Below are 21,542 nucleotides of genomic sequence, written 5' to 3' on the forward strand. Positions count from 1 at the left end.
ACTGGACTGGACTGTACTGTACTGGACTGGACTGTAGGCAGTATTCTTATTAATACCGGTTCCATTGTGCGGCAGCCTGTGAGTGAGCAACTGCGTACTAAATGGCGCCTCCTGTGGCAGCCTGTGTCACTTGCAAAGACTCACTCTTTAAATTTCCCTCATTGTGGGACGAATAAAGAACTGCGTTATGATTTATTTTAATAAAGCATAGAAACACGTGGTCCTGAGAGGCTAGCCTTTGTCAAGGATCGCAAAAGCATCCTTCAGTAGATCGGTCGACTTTTCTTTACCCCACTGATGTTAAGATTTACCGAGCTTGCTGCCCCCTTCAGTCCTCCCCAGAGAGAGCTCTGTGTCCTCTTGGGGGGGGGCTGCCCCCCACATTGGGAACCACTGGTCTAGACTGAGTCACACTTAAAGGATATGAATCTGCCCTCTAACCCAGAGAGGGCGGGGCTTGGTTAGACTGGTGTGGGAGTCGCCGGATTAATATTTAATCGTATTTCAAAATAAAGGTAATAATAATATAGAATCATCAGAGGCTTGAACGGAGGGTTCAATGAGCTGGAGGTGTACAGCTCCACAGCACAGTGGAGTCTGTGTGAGCTGCTGCTCTCAACTGGGAATCAAACTGTGACCATGACTGCTGAAATAAAAATGTTTGAAACAGGATTAAAAACTATATTTCCTGACATTGACCTCTGACCTTTAATCTCGCTGTAGTGTTTGTCCAGCGTTGTGCTCCAGAACCACTCAGTCATTGCAGACGTCAACATGTAAGTTACCACGTTGACCACTCTCTCCATGAACGTCATGTTGTCGCTGTAAGGCAGCGGTGCAGACGGGACGTACGACGGCGGCGCTATCGCGTGGCCGCAGTGACGCTCGATGACGTTACCGAACGAGAAGCGTAGAGAGATGATGAGCGGCAGGTCGAGCACGTCGGCCACCAGGTCGCCGCACATTATCATGGGGTCCAGCAGGACGACATCAAACCTGGCATCCCTCAGGGTTGCCATCAACTCCTGGTTCTTCAACATGGCGTCGCACTGGAGCATCCCTAACTTGGACGAGCGCTGAAACCAGTAACGGATCACGTTGAGTTTTGTAAATATGGACGCGTGCGCCGATTCATAGAGAGAGAAGTGGATGAAGTCTTCAGTGATGGCGTGATATTCTGCCCGGCTGAACGGGACCTGGAGGAGAGAGAGAAGTCCTTACAAGGCCTTGAAAAGTCAAAGCAGACGAGGACGTAGACAAACACTCGGCGATCGTTACCTTAAAGACGATGAAGTTGAACTTGGCCGCGTCACGGGTGTCGTTGTAGTTGATGGACGGCGACGCGTCGGAAACTAGAACAGTAACCGAGTGGTTCCGCCGCACCAGCTCGTCCATGATGCTCCGCATGTTGAGCCAATGACTGTACTCACCTGGGAACACCAGGACATGGCCGCCGCTGGCAACACCGACGCCGAGGAGGACGATCAGGACGGAGGGGAGGAGGAACTGTTTCATGGTTGGACCAAACACGCGAATGTCTGGGGTTTGGTCAGAACTTTAAAGTCTATGGAACGCTGAATGAGAGCTGTGCTGTGATTGGATAAAAACACTGCAGAGCTGTTCAAAGGTCATCAGAGAAAGCAGCGTGATAAGGAACAGTAGAACAGATGTCAGGAAGTTGAACTTTGTCAGGAAGTGAGTGTGTCAAGGGTGAGGACAGGTGAGTGAAAGAAAAAGGTTCAGGAAGGAATACTAAACACACTAAAAAAATTAATTATTATTTTGATATTAACCAACACCGGCCGGTCAGTTTTATCCACTCTTGCTTTTTCTCCTTTTTATTTTTCCCTCTCAGTATTTCTGACCGTAGTTGTCCTGCTCTAATTTCTCTATCCATGTCAAAACTTTAAAATACAAATACTCGTACAAATAAAACTTTTATTTTTTATTTTCTATCAAAAACAAAGTCCAGTTTTAGCAGAAAAATGATTGATTATGAAAATGTAGTGGATATTCCTGCAGCCGTCCACCTTCTCATCAGTCCTGCTTCTCCCACTTCCTTCGTCTGCATCTTCTCAGGAGACAACACGTGACTGCCCAGCAGAGGGCGCAGCTGCTCATTATTACAGCCAGCAGAGCAGCTGCCACGTCTAAGCTGTGATACTGGACCCAGTTCAGGTCACGTGACGCCAGCCGAAGGTGGCGCGCACCCCCGTGTTTCATCACGAACTCCACCCAGAAGACGGCCGTGTCCAGCGCCGACAGCGGGCGGTCGCGGTGAAGCTCAGACAGACGCTGCATGTTGTTCTTGTACCTGCGCATCATCGGAAACGTTACCTTGGGGTCGGGGAATGTCTCGTTGCTGTCGTTACATCAGGCGGCGTTGCTCTCTTACCTGGGCTCGTTAACAACAGCGTTAAGTGCGTCTGTCAACTCGTCTGACGTCATGCTGTGGATGTCCAGGACGATGGCGGCGCCACGGTACTGAAGGCGTGCAAGGTTTTCAGGCTGATCTGCAAACAGTGGGACTCCAACCAGCGGCACGGCGTGGTACACGGCTTCGTACAGCCCGTTAGTGCCCCCGTGAGTCAGAAATGCTCTGGTCCGAGGGTCAGCTGACAGGAAGTAGAAAACCCAGCTTTGAACACGAAAGGGCTGCGTTACGTACCACAGAACCGTCAGAGTGGTTTTTACCCAACAGGTCGTTCTGAGGGATCCAATCACAGATCTTCGTGTTTGATGCCAAGGATTTGGGTTTGGTTCCTTTATAACGCCAAATGACCTGATGGGAACCACGCGTTAATAAACATGTTGTTACCATGTGACCATCGATCCAACTCTGGGGAAATTAGTGTGTTGACAGCAGATCTACAACACGCTGCCCCCTGGAGGCAGCAAGTAAGTCAGGCAGGTGTGCTAACCGCGAAGCTATGCAAAAATTCTGCAGTTGAAATTTAAGGAATTCACATACATATAATTCGATACGTATAAGTGGATGACCTTCTGACCTTTTGTGGGATTCGTCCGAGAGCGGTGGCGATGACATCACTCAGTCCCGTGGTGACATTGGCAACGATGGAGCCGAAGGAGACGACCACCACGCCGGCGTCACCTGAACTCTCGTAGAAGGCCTCCAGGTCGTCGGGCAGCGGTTTGCCTGGTTTGCAGTGAAGACCACCCACGTATTTGAAGTTTGGGGGGGCGGGTCGAGGGGGGGTGATGTCCCAGAAGGTTCTGATGAGCCAGATGTCCGCCCGGCCCAGGCTCTCACACACACTGCTGGGTCTCCCTGTATGGACAGTAAATGTTATCGTCATTGATGTGGGGTCACTGACCTCTGCCTTGGTCAAAGGTCACGACCCCAGTGACATCACAGACCTTTAATCTCGCTGTAGTAATGATCTATGTTTGTCCTCCAGAACCACTGAGACATGGCAGACGTGAACACATACAACCCCACGTTCACCAGCCGTTCACTGAACGTCATGTTGTCTCTGTAAGGCAGCGGTGCAGCCGGGACGTACGACGGCGGCGCCATCGCGTGGCCACAGAGACGCTCGATGGCGTTACCGAACGAGAAGCGTAGAGAGACGATGAGCGGCAGGTCGAGCACGTCGGCCACCAGGTCGCCGCACATTATCATGGGGTCCAGCAGGACGGCATCAAACCTGGCATCCCTCAGGGTTGCCATCAACTCCTGGTTCTTCAACATGGCGTCGCACTGGAGGAGCCCGAAGTGAACTGCTTGGCGAAGCCAGTTCTGCATCATCATCATCTTCTGCAGCACAGACGCCTGCTGTGATTTGTAGGTAGAGAAATAGACGAAGTCTTCGGTCACGCCGTGGATCTCCGCTCTGCTGAACGGGACCTAGAGAAGAGACGGTAAAGTCTCCGTTCACCACCAGGACAGGTTTGGAGACAATAAAAAACTGAGGATGTCTGACGATATCTGTAAGGATCGTTATCGTTTTTCCTCCGATAATGAAAACCCGAGTGCCTGGGATTTGTTAAATGATGATGATGTGACCTAAAAATAGTTTTCGGGAAAAAACGCTGCATATAAAAGCCACTAGGTGGCAGCATTGCAACTCATTTAATGAATCTATTTTAATAATTATTTACATTTACTTTTATGCATTTAGCAGACGCTTTTATCCAAAGTGACTGATGAACAATTAAACATGTGGCTCCTCAGGGAATCGAACCCAAGACATGCCAGGCGTGCTAACCGCTACAATATGGGGATTGTATGCAGAATACATCAGACATCCCTTTAATAAACCTAAAGTGTTACCCTAAAGACGATGAAGTTGAACTTGGCCGCGTCACGGGTGTCGTTGTAGTTGATGGACGGCGACGCGTCGGAAACTAGAACAGTAACCGAGTGGTTCCGCCGCACCAGCTCGTCCATGATGCTCCGCATGTTGAGCCAATGACTGTACTCACCTGGGAACACCAGGACATGGCCGCCGCTGGCAACACCGACGCCGAGGAGGACGATCAGGACGGAGGGGAGGAGGAACTGTTTCATGGTCGGACCAACAACACCACCGTTTGGCCTAGTTTTCACTGTAACTGGTCAAAGCAGGTCAAACCTAGAGCTGGACTGTGATTGGGTGCAAATTCCGCACTGCTGATAAAAAGTAGGTGAAAAACTAAAAGTTTATCCTTTTACTTTGGCAACATCGCCAAAAAGAGGGAGGAGCTGCAGCAGCGGGGAGACTGGTGCCAAAGACGTGGTCGTGGATCGTCCAGTCTATACCAGGTTCTTCACCTACTGCACCCCCCTGTGGTCGTGGCAGGAGGGTGAGAAAAAGAGTAGAAAGATCAGGTTAGGGTCCTGACAAGGCTGCACCAGCAGACGCTCCAACATGATGGAGAAGCTCAGTCTCAACAGTCACTGGTTCTCTAACACAGAAACCAGGGATTTAAATGAAACTTCTTCATGTTTCAAGATTGCAACATACAGGAAAGGACGCGAAATAAAGTTAGTGAAGTTAAACATCGGACTAAACTTCAGAACACCCGCTGATCCCGTTTAAAAATAACAACCTTACTCCCACTGCCACTCACTGTATTATACATCAGCTGACGGATCACAGATTTCTCTTCATACCCACCGTAGAGTCTCTGAACAAAGTTCTCGAAAATTCCGTCAGAGCAGCTGCCGTTGAAAATGCAGTACGTGCCATAGAGCACGGAACAAAAACAACGTCGTTACTTAACTCCGTAAAAACATTGGGCAAAAACTCACGACACTAGAGGGAGACAAAAAAAACCTCTAAAACTAAACAAATTCATTGAATGTTTGCTTTTATTAAATTCCAAGACAAACATTAATATATTATGAAACAGAGCAAATACGCACTCGCGTAACAAATTAAATGAATGTTGTCAGACCAAAGACACATCATTATCGGGTGAAGACGACAATTTCAACCAGTGAAACGACAATTTCAACCAGTACAACAATTTCAGGACAAATAGAGACAAAACTTTCTTTTAATAATAATATTACCCTCTGTTTCTCTGTCTTTTGATCACTGAGCCCTCTTCATTCACAGCATTTTGTTTGTTTTTAATACGGAAAAGAATATATCGTTTAGCATGCATGACAGAGGAGGGTGGCGGAAGTGACGTCACTGCGACTTTCAGAAGCTTGTCGCTGGTCTGATGCTGGAATGAGCAGCGACCGCTTTGGAAACTTTGGTCAAACATGAGCGCTAACCGGATGATCGAAGCCTAAAGGAGCCGCTGTCTTAGAACAGGTAAAAGAAAAATGTTGAAAAATCTCCCGGTGTGAAGTTGAAGTCACAATGAGCAGCAGTACGTGCTAAGGGCTGTTAGCCACAGCTAGCTCACAGAGTTTGTGCTGTTTCCTCTGAATCCCCATATTTTACCCGTCATATTCCAGTTTTCCCCATAATTTTTCTGTAAAAAAAATTAACCGAATGGTGACGTCAAGTGTCTGTCACGTCACTGAGTTTCAGAATAGGCGAATTAGCGAACACCTCAACTACTGTTCTGATTTGCTTTTTTCTTAATCTGGAGGAGGGAAGTGACGCGAGAAGACGCGAGACTAGATAAATAAAACGAGGCAGCTTCACCGACAGCATCGCCTCATCTGCCCCGTGTTTCTTACCAGTTTATGACCGAAGGTTCTGTCTGTTGTGACGTCACTGTTAACTGAGGTTGGGTTTTTAGACCATTTGCAAATACTGTAATAAATAATGATTAAAATTAATGAAAGGTAAAATATACAGATAGCTTGTGATATAAGTGCAGTGTTCACAGAGTCCACATGGAGAATACAGCACAGTCTAAACCTGACTATGGCACTTAATGCCATATTTTGCCACACACTCACTGCGCCCCCGACTCCTCCCTCCTTCTCTCTCTCTTTTCCATTAGGAGCATTTAAAAAGAAAACAATAACCTCGTTCTTTCTCTCCTGCTCAGAGTCCACCATGCTCTCTCGACTTCCTGCGCCCAGTGAGAGGGCCAGCGGTGGGCGGGGCCGGGCACCTGTCCTCTCCTTAGATGACCAACCCGGTAACAGAGATTTGAACCTGATCCTTCATCCTCAGTCCCAGAGCTGGTGTTGACGTCTGTTTTTTTTTTCTTCTCTGCAGGAGTTTTCGCTCCTTCGAATTGGAACTCCTCTTCATCCCCTCTCCCATCTTCTTCCTCACCCGCTGTGTCATCTTCATCTTTATCACCTCCTCTCCACTCGCCCTCCTCTTTCTCTGCCCTGTCTCTCTCCCCTCACTCCCTTCGTTCATCGTCATCGTCCCGTTCTCCCACAGCGGCTGCTTCTTTATGGTCCTCACGTTCTCCCCCGTCTTTTCCTCAAACTGTCCCTTCTCTCTCTCTTCTTTCTGTGAGTCACAGCTCAACTACTCCTCCATCAGGTCCTCCCCCTTCTCCTCCTCCTCCTTCTCCTCCTCCTCCTTCTTCTCCTTCTTCTTCTCCTTCTTCTTCACCACCCCTTCTTACTTCTACCCATTCATCCTACTCCCCTGTTTCTCCACTTTCCCCCTGTTCTCCTTCCCCACCACCTCCCTCTGCTCTCTCTGTTCCTCTTGCTGTTTGTTCAGATCTCTCTTCCTGCCCTCCTCCTGTAGCTCCTCCACCTTGTTCCTGCTCCTCCATGTTACCTCGCCTCCTCTCAGCTCACCGCTCAGAGATGCGACGCCTCCTTCGAGGAGCTATGGCTTCTCTTGGCCGACGACTGGATGTTCTGGAGAGGAACACCAGGAGGAACGGGAGAAAGAGAAGAGGTGGAGGTGGAAGAGGAGCAACTTCTGCTCCTGGTGAATATTTTTTCTTCTTTCATTGTTGTCTGTAAATCTGTGGAGGTTGAGGTTCTTGCATCTGAACCAATGTTCCTGCAGGTTCTGCCTCCTGCGGCCGCGCCTCCACCCTCTCTGGTATCCTCTCTCCAACCGTAGACATGAAGGACTCGCTGACACCCGCCCTTCTTTCCTGTGTGAACCAATCACAGCGAGGAAGAGAGAATACTGTGAAGAGGAGGAGAGAGCCAACGGAGGAGGACGGAGGAGAGGATCCTGCAGGAGTTGTTTTCTGCAGCAGAGGAGGTGCCGAGAAGCTGGAAGGAGTTGAAGAGAAGCAGGTGCAGCTCCGGCAAAATGACATGGACGCTACACAAGAAGAGGAGGTGCAAAAGAGCGAATCAGAACAGGCTGTTTGTGTCATCGGCCAGAAAAACAGTTACAGAGCGTCGCTGCTGCTGCACAGGTGAGAGAGGGCGAGAGACACTCCCCCTGCTGTATGAAGGGGGAGGGCGGGGATGTGACTACAGTTTTGTTGTTAAAATCTTTTCTTTTTTTATCTCTTAGCTCTGCCGCCAGCTTCCATCTTCTCCCTCCTGTCGAGAGCCAATCAGAAAGGATTAGTTTCTCATTGGACCAGTGGCGACTCTCTGGCCCCGCCCCTTCCGTCTCCTTCAGCCCCGCTGCTTTCTTCCTGTGGCTGCGCTCTTCTTCAGCTTCATCTTCTTCCTTTAGCCCCGCCTCCATGTTTCGGCCGTCAACAGCCTCTGTGACGAAACTGACAGACTTGTTTCGGGGGGAGCGTTCTGCAAGTCCTCATTGGCCACTGAAGGACTGTACAGCCCCGCCCAGCCTTGGCCGAGATCACTGGTTGGTTCAGGTTTACTGTAACGTTATTGTGATGAGTTAAAATCCGAACCAATCATTTATCCTGATCTCTTTTTTTTTCCAGTTACGTACGAACACTAACAACAAGGTGATTCACTTCACGTCACTATTTAAGATTATTGTTGAATATATTCATAATTCTGACTTTATTAGCGTTGAATCGTCAGTTCTGACCTGCACCTTAGTCTCTTGGGTCGGTTCTGATTCTGACGTGGACTGATCCGTGTCGTTGATCCTCTCACTGTAGCACAACCGATTCCCCGCGGCGACCAAAGAAGCAGCGGACCAATGGCAGCATGGGAGAGTCAGCCCCACCTCGACATCAACCTCTGCCCCTTCCTCCGTGTTCAACCAATGGGCTGCTGACTCAAATTCCTGCCGGCCAATCGGCAGCCGGCTCCGAGTTCCTCAGCAAAAATGGAGAGGTGAAGTTTTCTTTTTTTTTTCCCACGCTGGATATTTTTTAGATTTCCTGCTCATGTCGTACTGCACAGGTTTATATTTTTGGATTATTGATCTGTTTTTTTTTTTACAGCGTGCCAAGCGCGTTTCCCAGATCAGGATCCGCCGCACGTCTCCAAAGGAAACTCTGCTTACACCGATGGGACTGCCAAAAGTCAAACGGTATGAAGAGTAGAAGTGGTGAAAGTTCAAACAACTATGTAAATAAATACATTTAATGTTTGTTTGTTTTTAAGGTTAAAAAAGAAGGAGTTCAGTCTGGAGGAGATTTACACAAACAAGAACTTTAATGACCACCCGAACACTAACAGGTAAACTACAACACGGTTACTGGCAGCTTAGCCAAGAAGTAGACCAGATTACGGGTGTCGATAGCAGTATAATTATGTAACACCTGTAAGAATAGTTTTTTTTTTCCGATAATGAAAACCCGATAACACAATGCCTGCGTTTCACCTAATGATGTGTGCTGGAAAAATATTTTTGGGATAAACGGTTGTATATTAAAGTTAAAGCCACTAGGTGGCAGCATTGGTGCTCATTTTATTAATCTATTTCAATAATCAGAGGATTGTATGCAGAACTCATACAGTGGTTTTTACAGATAAATAAATCCATATCACCAGGCCTGTGTCGGTATCGATTGGTATTGGAATTGGAATCGGAAATTAGGTGTTCGGACAATATCAGCATATTGGATATCGACAATGACAGCTAAAGGTCTTCCTTAAAGGTCTTCTCATGATGACCACTAATGTCAAACAATATTTGCCTGTTCAGTAAAACATATAAAAACTAGACTCAAACGTCCAAACCAAAGCCCAGAGAGTTCAACAAATGTAGCCAAAACCAGTAGCTAACGTTACTGCTGTTGTCCTGCAGGAGCCTGGAGACCATTTTTGAGGAGCCACGTGAGAAGAATGGGGCTCTGCTTCTGATTGGCCAGCAGAGGAGACGCAGGGTCCTCCTCTTCCCTGACTTCACTCAGCCCAGGAAGAGAAAAAGAATGCAAGGTATGTTTTAAAATCTGATGCTGTGAGGATTAGGTTTTGTAAAATATTGTTTTATAAAATATTGTTTTTTAAAAAAAAAAATGGGTTTTGTAAAATATTGTTTTTTAAAAAAAAAAAATTAATTTTAGGGGCAGGGCTTCCTGTCGCTATGGCGCCCAGAAAACGTGTCGCCGCCCGTCGACACTGCCACGGCGGCAGCTCCACAGAGGACGACCCTGACCTGGACGTGATGCTGGTGGAACGACTGAGCGCACTGGAACACTACTTGATACAGCAGGGCCTGGATGAGTGAGGAGGAACAGCACGTCATGTTGCCTGCCACAAAGGCCAAATGAACAAGCTGCTAGCACAACTGCTAACTGCTGCGCTGTCATGCTAACACCGTTGGCATGGGCAGTGTCATTAGCAGACTTCACTTTTTACTGTGTACTTGACGTTTCATCAATTTTTTTTTAACAGTTTAGTAAATATTTAAGCATTAGCGATAGTGTGAATGATGCCCCCTGCTGTGATAGATTCTCTGGTCGATATTTTTACACTGTAATTTATTTTTGTGCACAAATGTATATATTTTTGGAACAAATAAAATCTATTTGTTTCCACTGCTGTTGTCGTATATAACAGAGAACTCTTTAAAACTTTGAAACCTAATTTTTTTGTGTATGACTTTGACTTAAATTTTAACCTATTTTACTTCAAACCTGCTCATATGATTTCACATTCTTTTTCATTATGCATCTTCTGGTGACACTGCCCTCTAGTGAGGGATACCGTGTGGGTATTTAATCCTTGAAAAGGTTTGTATACCAAGTGATAAGAGGTTTTAATCCTTGAAAAGGTTTGTATACCAACCTGTGGAACTGTGCTGAGTTATTGATTGTATTATCACTGGATATTGATTAAAATCAGCTCTGAGTATTTGACCCACAGATCCAGGGAATTCTCGTATTCCTGGTCATTTTTTCTCAGCTGGTTATTTTTATCAACATTGATAATAAAGGTATATATTGTGGTTACATTTCCTTCACTTTATTTTTGTCTTAACATGTATTTGGAAACACGATGGCATTTAGTCCTCGTTAAAACAAATACTTTATTGCTTGTCATTATACGTCATTTTGATATAAAAACAACCAGACCCAAATGTCCTTGTGTAAAAAAGTTACAAAAAGTACCCGCAAACGTCATATACCAGTGACAGAAAGCACAAGTTTTATCGTGTTGGAGTTCATTAACACCAGAAGGTGTCAGTCGCGATACTCCGTGGTTCCAAGGTGGCTTTTAATCCTAAGAAGAAGACGTTTTGACGTCACTTCACAAACCACATCATGGCCGCCCCCTTATGGACAGTTCGCTGCGTACTCTTTTCCCGGTTCGTACATGTGTTTTTTTTTTTTTTAAATATTTATAAAACATTACAGTGAACATATTGTCATGCGTAACTGACGTGTGGCCTTAAGAGTTACGTGCGTGTAGCGTTGCCATTGTTGAAAAAGACTATCAAGGATTTCTATGCACCAGACCTAATTCAGAGTTAGTGTTAAAATAGTATTGAATACATTTGTAAGGCTGATCTATGAAGTTGATACATAAAGCATAAAGACGTGACGTATGGATGCGGAAGACGGACAGTTCGGCTTGGTTGAAATAACCCGAGAATTAACTATTTGTTTTAGATTTATATCTAAATGTTCGATTTCATAAAGAGCAAGCGCCCTCTGAGTAAGGAAGTGGCTGGCTGCGTCTACTGGTCACGTGTGTTGTTGAATGCGTTGTGAACAAAGATATTCGCTGTTCTAATACTATTATTAACGGGAAACAGATGCTAATATTTCAGGGAAGTGACGTCATAGTGATGGTTTTGTGACTCACCATCACATGTATTTTGTTTCACATTGATTTCTCAGAGTTTCTGGTTTAAGCTGTAGAAGACAACAGCAACTTAACCTCAGCACCGGTGAGTTTATCCTTTTATCGTATTTGTGATTTTGGTCATAATGATGTTTGTGGAATTCAAACGGACACATTTTTGTCCAAAAATAATAATTTTTAAAAAAATCAGTCGATTGTTTTTTGTTTTGTTAATTACAAGAAATCAGTCGATTGTTTTTTGTTTTGTTCAACAAATTTAATCAAAATGTGTTTGTCGAGTAAGGTCTCGGGGATTTTTGATTTGTTCTTAGCAACATTTATAACAAGCGTCTAAAAATAACATGGATGGACTCACATCGCTAAGTAATTAAAAAATATCAGTTGAAAAACATCATTTTCGTTCACTAATATATATATTTAAATGTATTCAGGCAGAAGTCTGCTGCCTCGTCCCCGCCCCCTCCCTCTCCTGTTGGTGACAGGCGGCGGTTACCTTGGTTACCAGCACTACAGAAAGAAGGGTCTGCAGGAAGATGGAGCACCGCCCAGTCCGGCCTCACCGACACAGGTACAGGAAGTTTAATTCTCTTCGCTGCTCTCACTTCCTTTTCATACTTTCGTACTCAAACCCGGGGGGCGGAGCCATTTTTGAAATGACAATAAAGGTTTTTTTTTCTATTCTTTCCTAATAAACCAGGAAGTAAAATCACACGCAATCTTATATAAAGCTTAAAGGTTGCACCACCTGATGACGTAACAACCACACAGCACAGACAGTAACGGTGCCAAAAGTTACGTGATTGACAGAGTCAATAAAAGCGCTTGTGTTTGTAAAACGCAAACATGCTGTTTGTACTTTCATCATATTTATTTATTTATGTGTGAAGTTGAAGATGGCGCTCTCTGATTGGCTCTCTGTGTCAAAGTTGAGAACGTTGTCAATGTGATTTTTGTCACATTGACCGGTGACTCTTCACTGACACATCACCACCCCGACCCCCGCCCCCAGCACCCGCCCCTCCTCACGGTGGTGTGTTCACTGAGAGTATACAGTGAATGATCTGATTGGTTCATTTGTCACCGGGGGAAAAGGGCGGGCTGGGCAGACTTTGTTAAATGGAGAAAGTCCACTTATAAACATTCATTTAAATAGTTTCCGGATTGACTTTTTCTTAAGTTTTCTGTGTTGTAATTATACGTGTTTTAATAACCAACAGCCCTGCGTTCATTTAATGAATTACAATAAATAATAATAGAAATAGTTATAATACTGTAAATACATATATCTATATGACTAAATGTGATTAAACGTGAAACTAAATGAATGTTTAAAATTAAGTCAAACTTCATATATAATAAAAAATAAAAACATCACAAATACTTAAATAAATACAATTTATAAATACAATAAATCAATTATTTTGTTAAAAAAACATTTAGAGAAATAAGCAGTGATGATGATGATGATATCAAAGAAGAAGGGGACAAGGGGGAGGAAGGGGGAGGAGTTTCCTGGGTATTTATTCCTGAGCTCTTTTTCTCTAACGACCTGGAACAATAATCTGCTTGGTGAGAGCAAACTTGTCACCTCACCCGTCAGTCGTCGCTCCAGTCTCCCCTGTCTTTACACTGTCTGTGTCTCTCGCGGATCCTAGCCGTCGGAGGGTCGTGGTTGTCTGCTCACCACCCCTGCTGCTGCTCTCCCAGGATGTGTTATCCTTCACCTCTGTCAGCCAACACTCGCTCATGGTGAGCTCTTTTTCTCGCCGCCCTGGCGGCAGCAACAGGCAGCAGCAACCGCAGCAGCCGCGGCGTGACCTGCTGCGGCAGGTGAAGCGGCTGAAGCGAAACACGGATGATGGAGAGCGAGAGAGAGAAGCAGGGAGAGGAAGAAAAGGAGTGAGGGGGGTGAGGATGAGAGCATCCGCACGATTCAGGTGGGAATGGAGGCGCAGGAAGGCAGGTTGTCCAGGAAAAAAAAAAAAAGAATATTTAGGAATAACAGAGAAGATGTGTTTACGTGCACGTACCTGTGCACTTTTTTAAGCTTTAGCCCAGCTTAACCTGCTTCCCATTGATCCTCTGCTAACCTGCTTACCCAGTTAGCTGCTGTGCTAACACCCCAGTTATTGCAAGCTCACAGCCACCCCGTATGTGAGCCAAATTACCCATCATCCTTGTGGGTATTTTGGCTAAAGTCATGTAGCTTAGCTGTGTGTTTACTCCCCCTGTCTATTTTTGCCGCCGCCGCCTCCTCCTCCTCGTTCTCCTTCTCCTCCTCCTCGTCCTGAACCAGCCCCGCGCTTTTCTTACTTGTGTTTTATATTTATTGCTATTCGGACTTATATTAATCCTCTATGATTTGGAAAAGTTGTCGTGTATAGGATAACTTAACAACATTAATTAACAAAGTGTCACATTTTCAGTGACAGTTTATTACTCGTATGGAAACACAGTTGACAGTTTATTACTCGTATGGAAACACTTCCAATAATACTTAACGATGTCCGTTAGACGTGGAGTTTTTTGTTGCGTTTTTTGTGGGGGCGGAGTTCATCCACTGGGGGGCACTAGAGCAACACAAGGGAAGCGCACGTGAAGAAACCCTTAAACAATAATACTTGTACATTTGCCTTGTGTATGTGAGCGTGTATGTGTTTAAATGTTTTGGAGGAAGAGACCGTTTTTTTTGTTCCCTTGGAGAGAATCAAGCAATATACTGTATATCTTTGAAAACTTTCTTTGACTTCTACCTTTTAATACTTGGTGAACTGTGTCGAAGTGATTTTGAACTTTTGTTGGAATAATCAGGCTCCAGGTGCCACGTTTGGACCTTCGCCATCGCCTGACTGCGCTCAGAGGCGGCGTGTGTCGCCCAGCCCCGTGGCGCCATCGCCCTATTGCCTTCCTCTGCTATGTCCTCTCAGTCAGTGCGCTGCGGCCTTTAGCCAACCGGGTAAGAGCAGCTCTGATTGGACGTGAAGTTAACCTGGAGAAAGGAAATGATGTCATTGTGTCAGATCCCGTCTTCCTTCTGTCTGATTTCCTCTACTTCCTGTCACCTGTTTCCTTTTGCTGTCAGTGTAGTTTTCTCTGGTGAGGACCCTACTGGTTCATCATTTGCATTGCATTGGTTTGTTATGTATTTACAAGACTGACGCTACAGACTTAGCATAACGCTAACAGGTGCCAGTATTATGAGACTGAAAGTGTGACTGTGATGCTGACGTCAGATGAAAGAGGTCTGCTTTAAAACCCAGAAACATTCAATTCAAAGTTCATTATTTTTTTGTTGTCATAACAACAGGTAAAATAGCTCCGCCCCCAGCGTCTCTCTCTCTCTCTCTCTCAGCCTTTTCTGTTTTTCCTTTCCTATTGATGGTATAAAATAAGATTATTATCAAATGTGTATAACCTATCAGTTTGCCTTTTTTTCCATATAGGTGGCGCTGTATCGCTCCTTCCCCATGCGCTTCATCTCTCGGACCTGGGGTCGCATCAATGAGGTGGAACTCCCCACCTGGCTGAGGAAGCCCCTGTACTCGCTGTACATCTGGACGTTTGGGGTCAACATGCAGGTAAGGCCCTGTCATTGGATGATTGCAATCATGTGACTTTTGTCGTAAGCATTTGTTTCTGTCCAATAGGAAGCAGCCGTGGAGGACCTGCATCACTACAGGAATCTGGGCGAATTCTTCCGACGGCGTCTTAAACCCGCGGTGCGGCCGCTCTGTGCAGCTTCCTGTGTGGTAAATGACATCACGGTCACGTCGTGCTCACATGACTGCACGTCTAGAGTGTACGGCGTCTCATTGGCAGATGTTTGTCTCTGTCAGATTTCTCCGGCAGATGGGCGGATCCTCCATTTTGGCCAGGTGAAGAACTCGGAGGTGGAGCAGGTGAAGGGCATCACCTACAGTCTGGAGACCTTCCTGGGTCCACAGCAGCACCTCAGCAACGGTAATGCTTCACCCGCTCACCTCAGCACCACCTGGAGACCGGATGAGGTAACGCACCTGTTGATCTGACTCCTCCTCTCTGTCCTGGTCTGTAGATTCCTCCTCCTACTCCCCCTCCTCCCCGTCCTCCTCCTCGTTCAAGGACCTCCTGCTGTCGTCTCCTGAAAACGACCTGTTCCATGTGGTGGTCTACTTGGCTCCTGGTGATTATCACTGTTTCCATTCCCCCACTGACTGGAAGGTGGCGCTTAGACGGCACTTCCCTGGTGAGTGTGTTCCGTTAAATAAATATAATATAATATTATCGATTTCGATATTAGCATATTATGTATCTGTAAGAATCGTTAACAGTTTTTCCTCCGACAATGAAAACCCGATAAGGCAATGCCTGGGTTTCGCCGAATGATGACTTAAAAATAGTTTTGGCTGTATAAAGGTCACTAGATGGCAGCATTTCATCTTATGCTCGGCCTATATCGGAGAGCCCTATATTACACATAACCAGATCTATTAACATTTAAGTCAGCTAAAATCATTTTCATATTTGTTTAAACTGAATTTAAATCAGAACAGTTCTGTCGACATACTGTATGTGGCGCTAATACTGAGGAACCGTTTTTTCCAAAGACTGAATCACAACTTTGTGTCTAAAAGTCACTCAAAGATGTCTAAGCTCATGGCACTGTATTTAAGAGCTCCCTCTGCTGGAGCACACAGTAACTGCTTCTACACCTCACATCTTCCTCCTGTTCGCCCCCTGCAGGCTCTTTAATGTCCGTTAACCCTGGTGTGGCTCGATGGGTCAAAGAACTCTTCTGTCTTAACGAGCGCGTGGTCCTCACCGGCCAATGGCAGCACGGCTTTTTTTCATTAACGGCCGTAGGAGCTACAAACGTGGGTTCCATCAGGGTTTACTTCGACCAGGTAACTTGGTTTATTTAGTCCAGTTTGGTACCAGTGCTGGTTTATCCCGCGGCCATCGACCACAGCTGTTTGTTTGTTTGTTTGTTTGTTTGTTGTCACCAGGAGCTGCACACCAACGTCCCTCGCTACAGTAAAGGCTCCTTCCACGACCGCAGCTACGTCGCAGAGACCATCAATTTGTCAAAACCAGACGGGGGCGTGGTCTGTCTGGACAAAGAGGGCGTGGCCTTACACAAAGGCGAGCTTCTCGGAGAGTTCAACCTGGGCTCCACCATCGTTCTGTTGTTCGAGGCGCCTAAAGACTTCAAATTCAACCTGCTTCCAGGACAGCGAATCAGAGTAGGGGAGGGGCTCGGCAGCCTCTGATTGGCTGAGCCTCATCGTCAGCCTGGGAACTTGTGTGAGCGAATGAACCGACTCTGACTCTCAGTGCCTTCTGCCTCGTCATGGGAAGAAAACACACCACAAAAAGAACGGGTTTTCATTTAATGTTGCCAATAAATATTTGTTGTCTTTTATGTTGAGAACCATCAGATACTGGAACATTAAAGACGCCAGATGTCATCAAAGAACAAACGAAGAAGAACCGCTTTTTGAACTCCTTCTTTTTTTCTCCTGTCGGTGGAAGTTTGGTTTGTTTTTTTTTGTTTTCCAAAGACAATATTTTATTATTAATGTTGTGTTTTTTACATTTTTGTCTGTGATAAATACATCATTGTAACAAGGCCAGTTCAATAAATACACTTTTATTCCCAGTGTGGTTGTATGAGGGATGATGTCCAACATCAGAACATCAGAGCTTCTCCAACTCTGGTCCAGATCTGATCATCAACCAGCTCCACGGCATGATGTCAGTTACGTAAACCTTTTCACCCCGGGGTCCAGATGTGGACCCTGGTCCGGACTTTGAGCAACACTACTGCATATGATCTTAGCAGGCTGCACCTACAGCACCCTCTAGCTGTCAGAACCAGTATGGAAACACTGATTCCTGCACAGTAACGGCTTGAGCTTTATTTTATAGTTTCTCTGTCGAAGTCTGGTTCTCTGTGCAGGGGGCGCTCTCAGCAAAGTCAGCTCTGACATCACCACAAAACCTGAACTGTCTTTAAACTTTAACCCCCCCTCCACTGCCCCCCCCTCCCACCCCGGAGGTTGAATGTAAACATCTGCATTTGTGTTGGAATATTAATGGTCACAGTATTAATAAAGTTTTTACCTCATTTAAACTGTCTAAACCACGCCCACTTTAAACTAGCCCCGCCCAGGACAGCATGACCAGCAGCACAGCCAGTAGGAGAGCGGCGGACAGCAGTTAGCGTAGCGGTGGAATCGCGGCTCTGCCAGACCGCCGTGAGACCAGCTGTCTTCCGTCGCCTCCTTCCGCAGCCACAGCTTCCCGTCATGCTCTGGGCCTGCAGGTGGCGCCCCCTCCCTGCCGGTGGTTTTTCTGGAAGGGGAGGACGAGGAGGTCTGCTGGGCTTTGACCCCCAGGAAGGAGGCCAGGTCCAGGTCCAGACTTGCTGCTCCGCCCTTGGGCCGAGGAGTGTTCTGTCGACACTGAGGACATGGGATCCACACCTGGAGGAGGTGGAGAAGTTGAAGGTGTAGTCTACAGACCTCACCCCTTAAACCTTCACTCAAAACCACATTAAAACACATAAAACACGATCGACTTCAACTGGAATGTTTACGATGAACGTCTTATGTTCTAATGAGAAGAAAACTGCAGTGACTCGGTTCAGGCCCAGTTCTTAGTCTGCGACCTTCTCTACTGACCTTTGACCTCTGACATCAGTCACAAATCAACCTACGTAACCAAACCAACTCAGACCTACCGAGGAGCTTCTTCCAGTTTAGACCAATTCAAATTATAAATCCAGAGTGTGACCTCACTTCCTTGATGACCTCTGACCTAACACCCTGTCTGTGGCCTCTCCTTCTTCCTCTTCAGCGACCTGAACCTCAGACGTGATGACGTCACACCTCTCTCACCTGTTCGTTGATGACAGTGTCCAGCCTCTTCAGACACGCCTGACAGAAGGCGTGGCCACAGTGCAGTCGCCGCGGCAGTCGCGTGGCCAGGTCATAGTTACCGAAACATACGATGCAGACCAGGTCCCGCCTCCTGAGTGACATTCCAGGCTCCATGGGAGCAGAGGATGGAGGAATGGGAGGACAGGTCACTTCCTGTTCCTCCTCTTCTTCCTCCTCTTCCACTTTTCTCTCCTCAGACATGTTGGTTGAAGACCTGGAGACAGAGCTGAGGTCAGCACCAGACCAGACTGACGGAGAGTCTGGAACCACGTTCTGCTCCTGGTGCGACGCCACCTGGAAACGTTCTTTGAGAACTTTTAAGAAGAAAAATAACTAATTGTACTACTTAACGTTAACTAAAAAAATAACTAATTGTACTACTTAACGTGTGTGTATTCTTCTTGACATTCATCCATGTGAATATTTCCTTTTTTGAATTGATCCCAGATGAACTGACGTCTGTCTGTGAGGTCTCTCTCTCTCTCTCTCTCTCTCTCTCTCTGTTCCAGCAATAATTTAGGAAGGTTAATTTATCTAAATTAACCAGGATTAATCATGATTAATCCACCAAAAGGTAAGTTTGATTCTGTTTGTAATAGATATGAGAGTATTGTTGTTTCGTGGTTCAAGGTCTGAATCCGTATTTGAACGACTTCAGTGAATCCACAGAGAAAATAGTTTTCAACTACAACTTTTTTTGCACTTCAATAAATTATCAATGTGTGAATAAAATGAATCGAATCAAATTTAGAGAGTATTTGGGAGTATTTCCTCCAACAGAAACTGCACTTCAATAAATTATCGATGTGTGAATAAAATGAATCGAATCAAACTCTACTCCCTAATTGGCTAAGTACACACAGTACACACAGTACACACAGTACACACAGTACACACAGTACACTCACCTGATTTCCTCCTCTCTGTCTTTGCTTCACATCTTTTCCTTCTCTACTTTTCTCTCGTCCTTCTGTTGTTGTACATTTCCTCGTCCTTCCACCTCTGTCCTCCCCTCCTCAGTCGTTTCCTCCCCTCCTCAGACTTTGTTTTGTTTTTTACCTGTAACTTCCTTCCGTTGTTGTATTTTTGTTTGTTTTCCTGTTTTTTTCCCTCCTCTTCTCTTCTGTCATCCCTTCGTTAGTCTCTGAGAGAGAGAGAGAGAGAATCCTTCGTTAGTCTCAGAGAGAGAGAGAGAGAGGGAGAGAGAGCGGACTCCTCTTCATCAATAATTCAACCCCCCCGGCCCCACATTCTTTCACTCTTTCTTTTCACTGAATCAGTTTATCATGACACCGGTGGTTGTAATGTCACCGAGCCGCTCTGTTCGTCCGACCGGAACCAGAACCGCGTGAACGAAGGTTCGAGACTCCAACAAAAGTAACAAAAAGATTTTAAAAAGAAACTGTTCAGAACTCCAGACGAAAACACGGAGGATTTTCTCTTCAGGAGTTGAACATCGTCTTAGTATCAAAGTTAAATGATCAATAATCAGGCGCGTAACCTGATCGACCAATAGAAAGTGGAGCTGCAGTCTGCGGCGTCGGATTACAGATCACAGGTGAGTGTGGGTGACGGGGATCACCATGACAACGTGGGGAGAGGAGGGGAGAGGAGGGGAGGGGGGAGGGAGGAAGATGAATACTTACCGACACCATTTATTAAAAAATGAACAAAACGACCTGGTTGTAGGGGAAAGTACCCACCAGCAGGTGGTGCTGTATCTCACTGACTGGACAGTTGCTGGACGGACGCAGCTGGTTGGACATTCTATTTTGGTCCACCAGACATTGGTACAAAGTTGCCCAACTAATGGTAGGGCATATCAATTTCTCATTTTCCTTCTTTACATTGCATAAACTGCAATTTTATTTTAAGCCACTAGATGGAGACAAACGCGCATTTACCCTTGATGGAGCGTGGCCTATATCTCTGCTCTGAAGCTCTACTGCTACGTGGGGCGCCGAAAAGAAGGGGCTATGATTAAGACGAGCCCTCAATACAATTATAAAACAGGAAAAAAAAGGAAAAAATGAGAATGGTAGTCAAAAATATTTTCCAAATAGCTTTATGTGATCCAGCATCAGAACGGCCGCGCAGACAGAGGAGCTTTTATTTTGAAAAACATTTGGTCTCGTTTGTGTACCAAAACTTTCTGTTAATGTTGTCTAAAGTGACAACACCTCACCAGTCAATCTCACCGAGAAAAGTCATGAGACCATTTATTATATTTACAAACACATATCAAATATATAGAACACTAAACATATTGATTTATTAAAAAAAAACAGTTAAAAGTTAATGTTAATGACATCATCACTACCAGCTTCATCATGATGATGATAATGATCATCATTATCATCATCATCATCATCATCATCATCAGTATCAGTATCTAAAAACAACTCATCCTTCATTAGATCACGTTAACACAGCAGTGAAAGAAAGGTGAAATAAACACAGTAACCTGGGATTAACACAGACAGGAAGTGAGGAGTGACGCCGACACTGGGATTAAAACATCGGAGTAAAGTGTTCAAGAAACAAACATTTTTTTAACAACCTTCAAACTCACGTTTCCATTATTTGAAATTTGATTTTCGAGCTTGAATTTTAAAGTTCCAGGGTCGTCTGTCGTATCAAATTACTGAACATGAACCCATGGACACTTCAAGTAGATTCTGCCACAGAAATAAAGCTTAAAGTAAATGTTCTACCACTGTGGTACCAGCAGAGGTCAGCAGGCGTCTGTGTTATTGATCATTAAAGCTAAAAAAGTTGAAAGAGAATCAATTGTTCGTTAACTATAAAGTTTAAAATTAGCCGAGGCGTTGGAGCAGCAGCAGCAGAGGTCACTTCACCACGATTGGCTGTCCAAGACTGGACTCGGCTCCAGTCTTCATGACCTTTAATGGAAAAAATGGCAACTGTTCTGAGCAACTTCCTGCTGTTCATGAATTCTCTTCGCATTTGATTTTTCTTCCCCTCCCTCCTTCCTTCCTTCCTTCCTTCCCTCGTTTCCTCAGGTGAAGGACAGAATCATCCACCAGATAATAAATAATGACACTGTGACATCACATCCTGTCGCTCTGATATCA

At 45.5% G+C, this 21,542-nt stretch overlaps 4 protein-coding genes across 10 annotated transcripts in view; 2 read left to right on the forward strand and 2 right to left on the reverse strand.

Annotated features, from left to right (window-relative positions):
- The window catches only part of LOC103390352 (UDP-glucuronosyltransferase 2A1-like), an 8,402-nt gene extending 3,128 nt beyond the window's left edge, over positions 1 to 5,274 (reverse strand). Inside the window, exons 1-7 of one of the 3 annotated variants that reach the window (XM_008326174.3) lie at positions 5,121 to 5,274; positions 4,295 to 4,787; positions 3,379 to 3,868; positions 3,009 to 3,289; positions 2,695 to 2,782; positions 2,396 to 2,615; positions 1,921 to 2,314 (exon numbers count right to left, since the gene is read on the reverse strand). In XM_008326174.3, the coding sequence (XP_008324396.1) occupies positions 2,038 to 2,314; positions 2,396 to 2,615; positions 2,695 to 2,782; positions 3,009 to 3,289; positions 3,379 to 3,868; positions 4,295 to 4,531 (1,593 nt within the window). In that variant the 5' untranslated portion in view covers positions 4,532 to 4,787; positions 5,121 to 5,274 and the 3' untranslated portion in view covers positions 1,921 to 2,037. Of the gene's footprint in view, positions 1 to 706; positions 1,197 to 1,278; positions 1,547 to 1,920; positions 2,315 to 2,395; positions 2,616 to 2,694; positions 2,783 to 3,008; positions 3,290 to 3,378; positions 3,869 to 4,294; positions 4,788 to 5,120 lie in introns of those variants that run through there. The other 2 variants (XM_025062001.1, XM_008326172.3) reach the window with 2 other exon arrangements.
- Positions 5,275 to 5,482: 208 nt separating this feature from the next.
- On the forward strand, positions 5,483 to 10,667 carry LOC103390354 (platelet binding protein GspB). Its single transcript, XM_008326178.3, has 12 exons — positions 5,483 to 5,768; positions 6,460 to 6,552; positions 6,633 to 7,313; positions 7,395 to 7,758; positions 7,860 to 8,162; positions 8,245 to 8,268; positions 8,428 to 8,605; positions 8,716 to 8,804; positions 8,879 to 8,953; positions 9,525 to 9,655; positions 9,784 to 10,452; positions 10,494 to 10,667. The coding sequence occupies exons 2-11, from the start codon at positions 6,468 to 6,470 to the stop codon at positions 9,945 to 9,947; spliced, it is 2,094 nt and encodes a 697-aa protein (XP_008324400.1). The 5' UTR covers positions 5,483 to 5,768; positions 6,460 to 6,467; the 3' UTR covers positions 9,948 to 10,452; positions 10,494 to 10,667.
- Positions 10,668 to 10,946: 279 nt separating this feature from the next.
- Positions 10,947 to 17,166, forward strand: pisd (phosphatidylserine decarboxylase). 5 transcript variants are annotated; one of them, XM_008326180.3, is made up of 9 exons: positions 10,947 to 11,027; positions 11,563 to 11,612; positions 11,959 to 12,095; positions 14,971 to 15,105; positions 15,175 to 15,276; positions 15,364 to 15,487; positions 15,582 to 15,752; positions 16,250 to 16,410; positions 16,513 to 17,166. In XM_008326180.3, exons 1-9 carry the CDS (start codon positions 10,984 to 10,986, stop codon positions 16,774 to 16,776), a joined length of 1,188 nt encoding a protein of 395 aa, XP_008324402.1. In that variant the 5' UTR covers positions 10,947 to 10,983; the 3' UTR covers positions 16,777 to 17,166. The 5 variants fall into 5 exon arrangements, with proteins under 5 accessions (XP_008324402.1, XP_008324405.1, XP_008324401.1 ...); XM_008326183.3 differs by lacking the exon at positions 10,947 to 11,027 and adding an exon at positions 14,339 to 14,483; XM_008326179.3 differs by lacking the exons at positions 10,947 to 11,027; positions 11,563 to 11,612; positions 11,959 to 12,095 and adding exons at positions 13,047 to 13,464; positions 14,339 to 14,483.
- Positions 17,032 to 18,744, reverse strand: rnf224 (ring finger protein 224). The gene is made up of 2 exons (XM_025062006.1): positions 18,406 to 18,744; positions 17,032 to 17,991 (listed from the first exon to the last, which is right to left on the reverse strand). The coding sequence occupies exons 1-2, from the start codon at positions 18,646 to 18,648 to the stop codon at positions 17,665 to 17,667; spliced, it is 570 nt and encodes a 189-aa protein (XP_024917774.1). The 5' UTR covers positions 18,649 to 18,744; the 3' UTR covers positions 17,032 to 17,664.
- Positions 18,745 to 21,542: the final 2,798 nt, after the last annotated feature.

This window comes from Cynoglossus semilaevis, chromosome 14 (assembly GCF_000523025.1).
Source record: "Cynoglossus semilaevis isolate Cse_v1.0 chromosome 14, Cse_v1.0, whole genome shotgun sequence".
Lineage (NCBI taxonomy): Eukaryota > Metazoa > Chordata > Actinopteri > Pleuronectiformes > Cynoglossidae > Cynoglossus > Cynoglossus semilaevis.

Bases quoted from the DNA above. Each gene is read 5' to 3' on its own strand.
- rnf224 (XM_025062006.1), bottom strand. From the start codon at position 18,648: ATGTCTGAGGAGAGAAAAGTGGAAGAGGAGGAAGAAGAGGAGGAACAG. The intron at 17,992-18,405 runs GTGAGAGAGGTG...CACCTCCTCCAG, and splicing joins ACACTGTCATCAACGAACAG to GTGTGGATCCCATGTCCTCA.
- pisd (XM_008326179.3), top strand. From the start codon at position 13,274: ATGGTGAGCTCTTTTTCTCGCCGCCCTGGCGGCAGCAACAGGCAGCAG. The intron at 13,465-14,338 runs GTGGGAATGGAG...TGGAATAATCAG, and splicing joins AGAGCATCCGCACGATTCAG to GCTCCAGGTGCCACGTTTGG. The intron at 15,753-16,249 runs GTGAGTGTGTTC...CGCCCCCTGCAG, and splicing joins GCTTAGACGGCACTTCCCTG to GCTCTTTAATGTCCGTTAAC.
- LOC103390354 (XM_008326178.3), top strand. From the start codon at position 6,468: ATGCTCTCTCGACTTCCTGCGCCCAGTGAGAGGGCCAGCGGTGGGCGG. The intron at 6,553-6,632 runs GTAACAGAGATT...TCTTCTCTGCAG, and splicing joins CTCCTTAGATGACCAACCCG to GAGTTTTCGCTCCTTCGAAT. The intron at 8,606-8,715 runs GTGAAGTTTTCT...TTTTTTTTACAG, and splicing joins TCCTCAGCAAAAATGGAGAG to CGTGCCAAGCGCGTTTCCCA.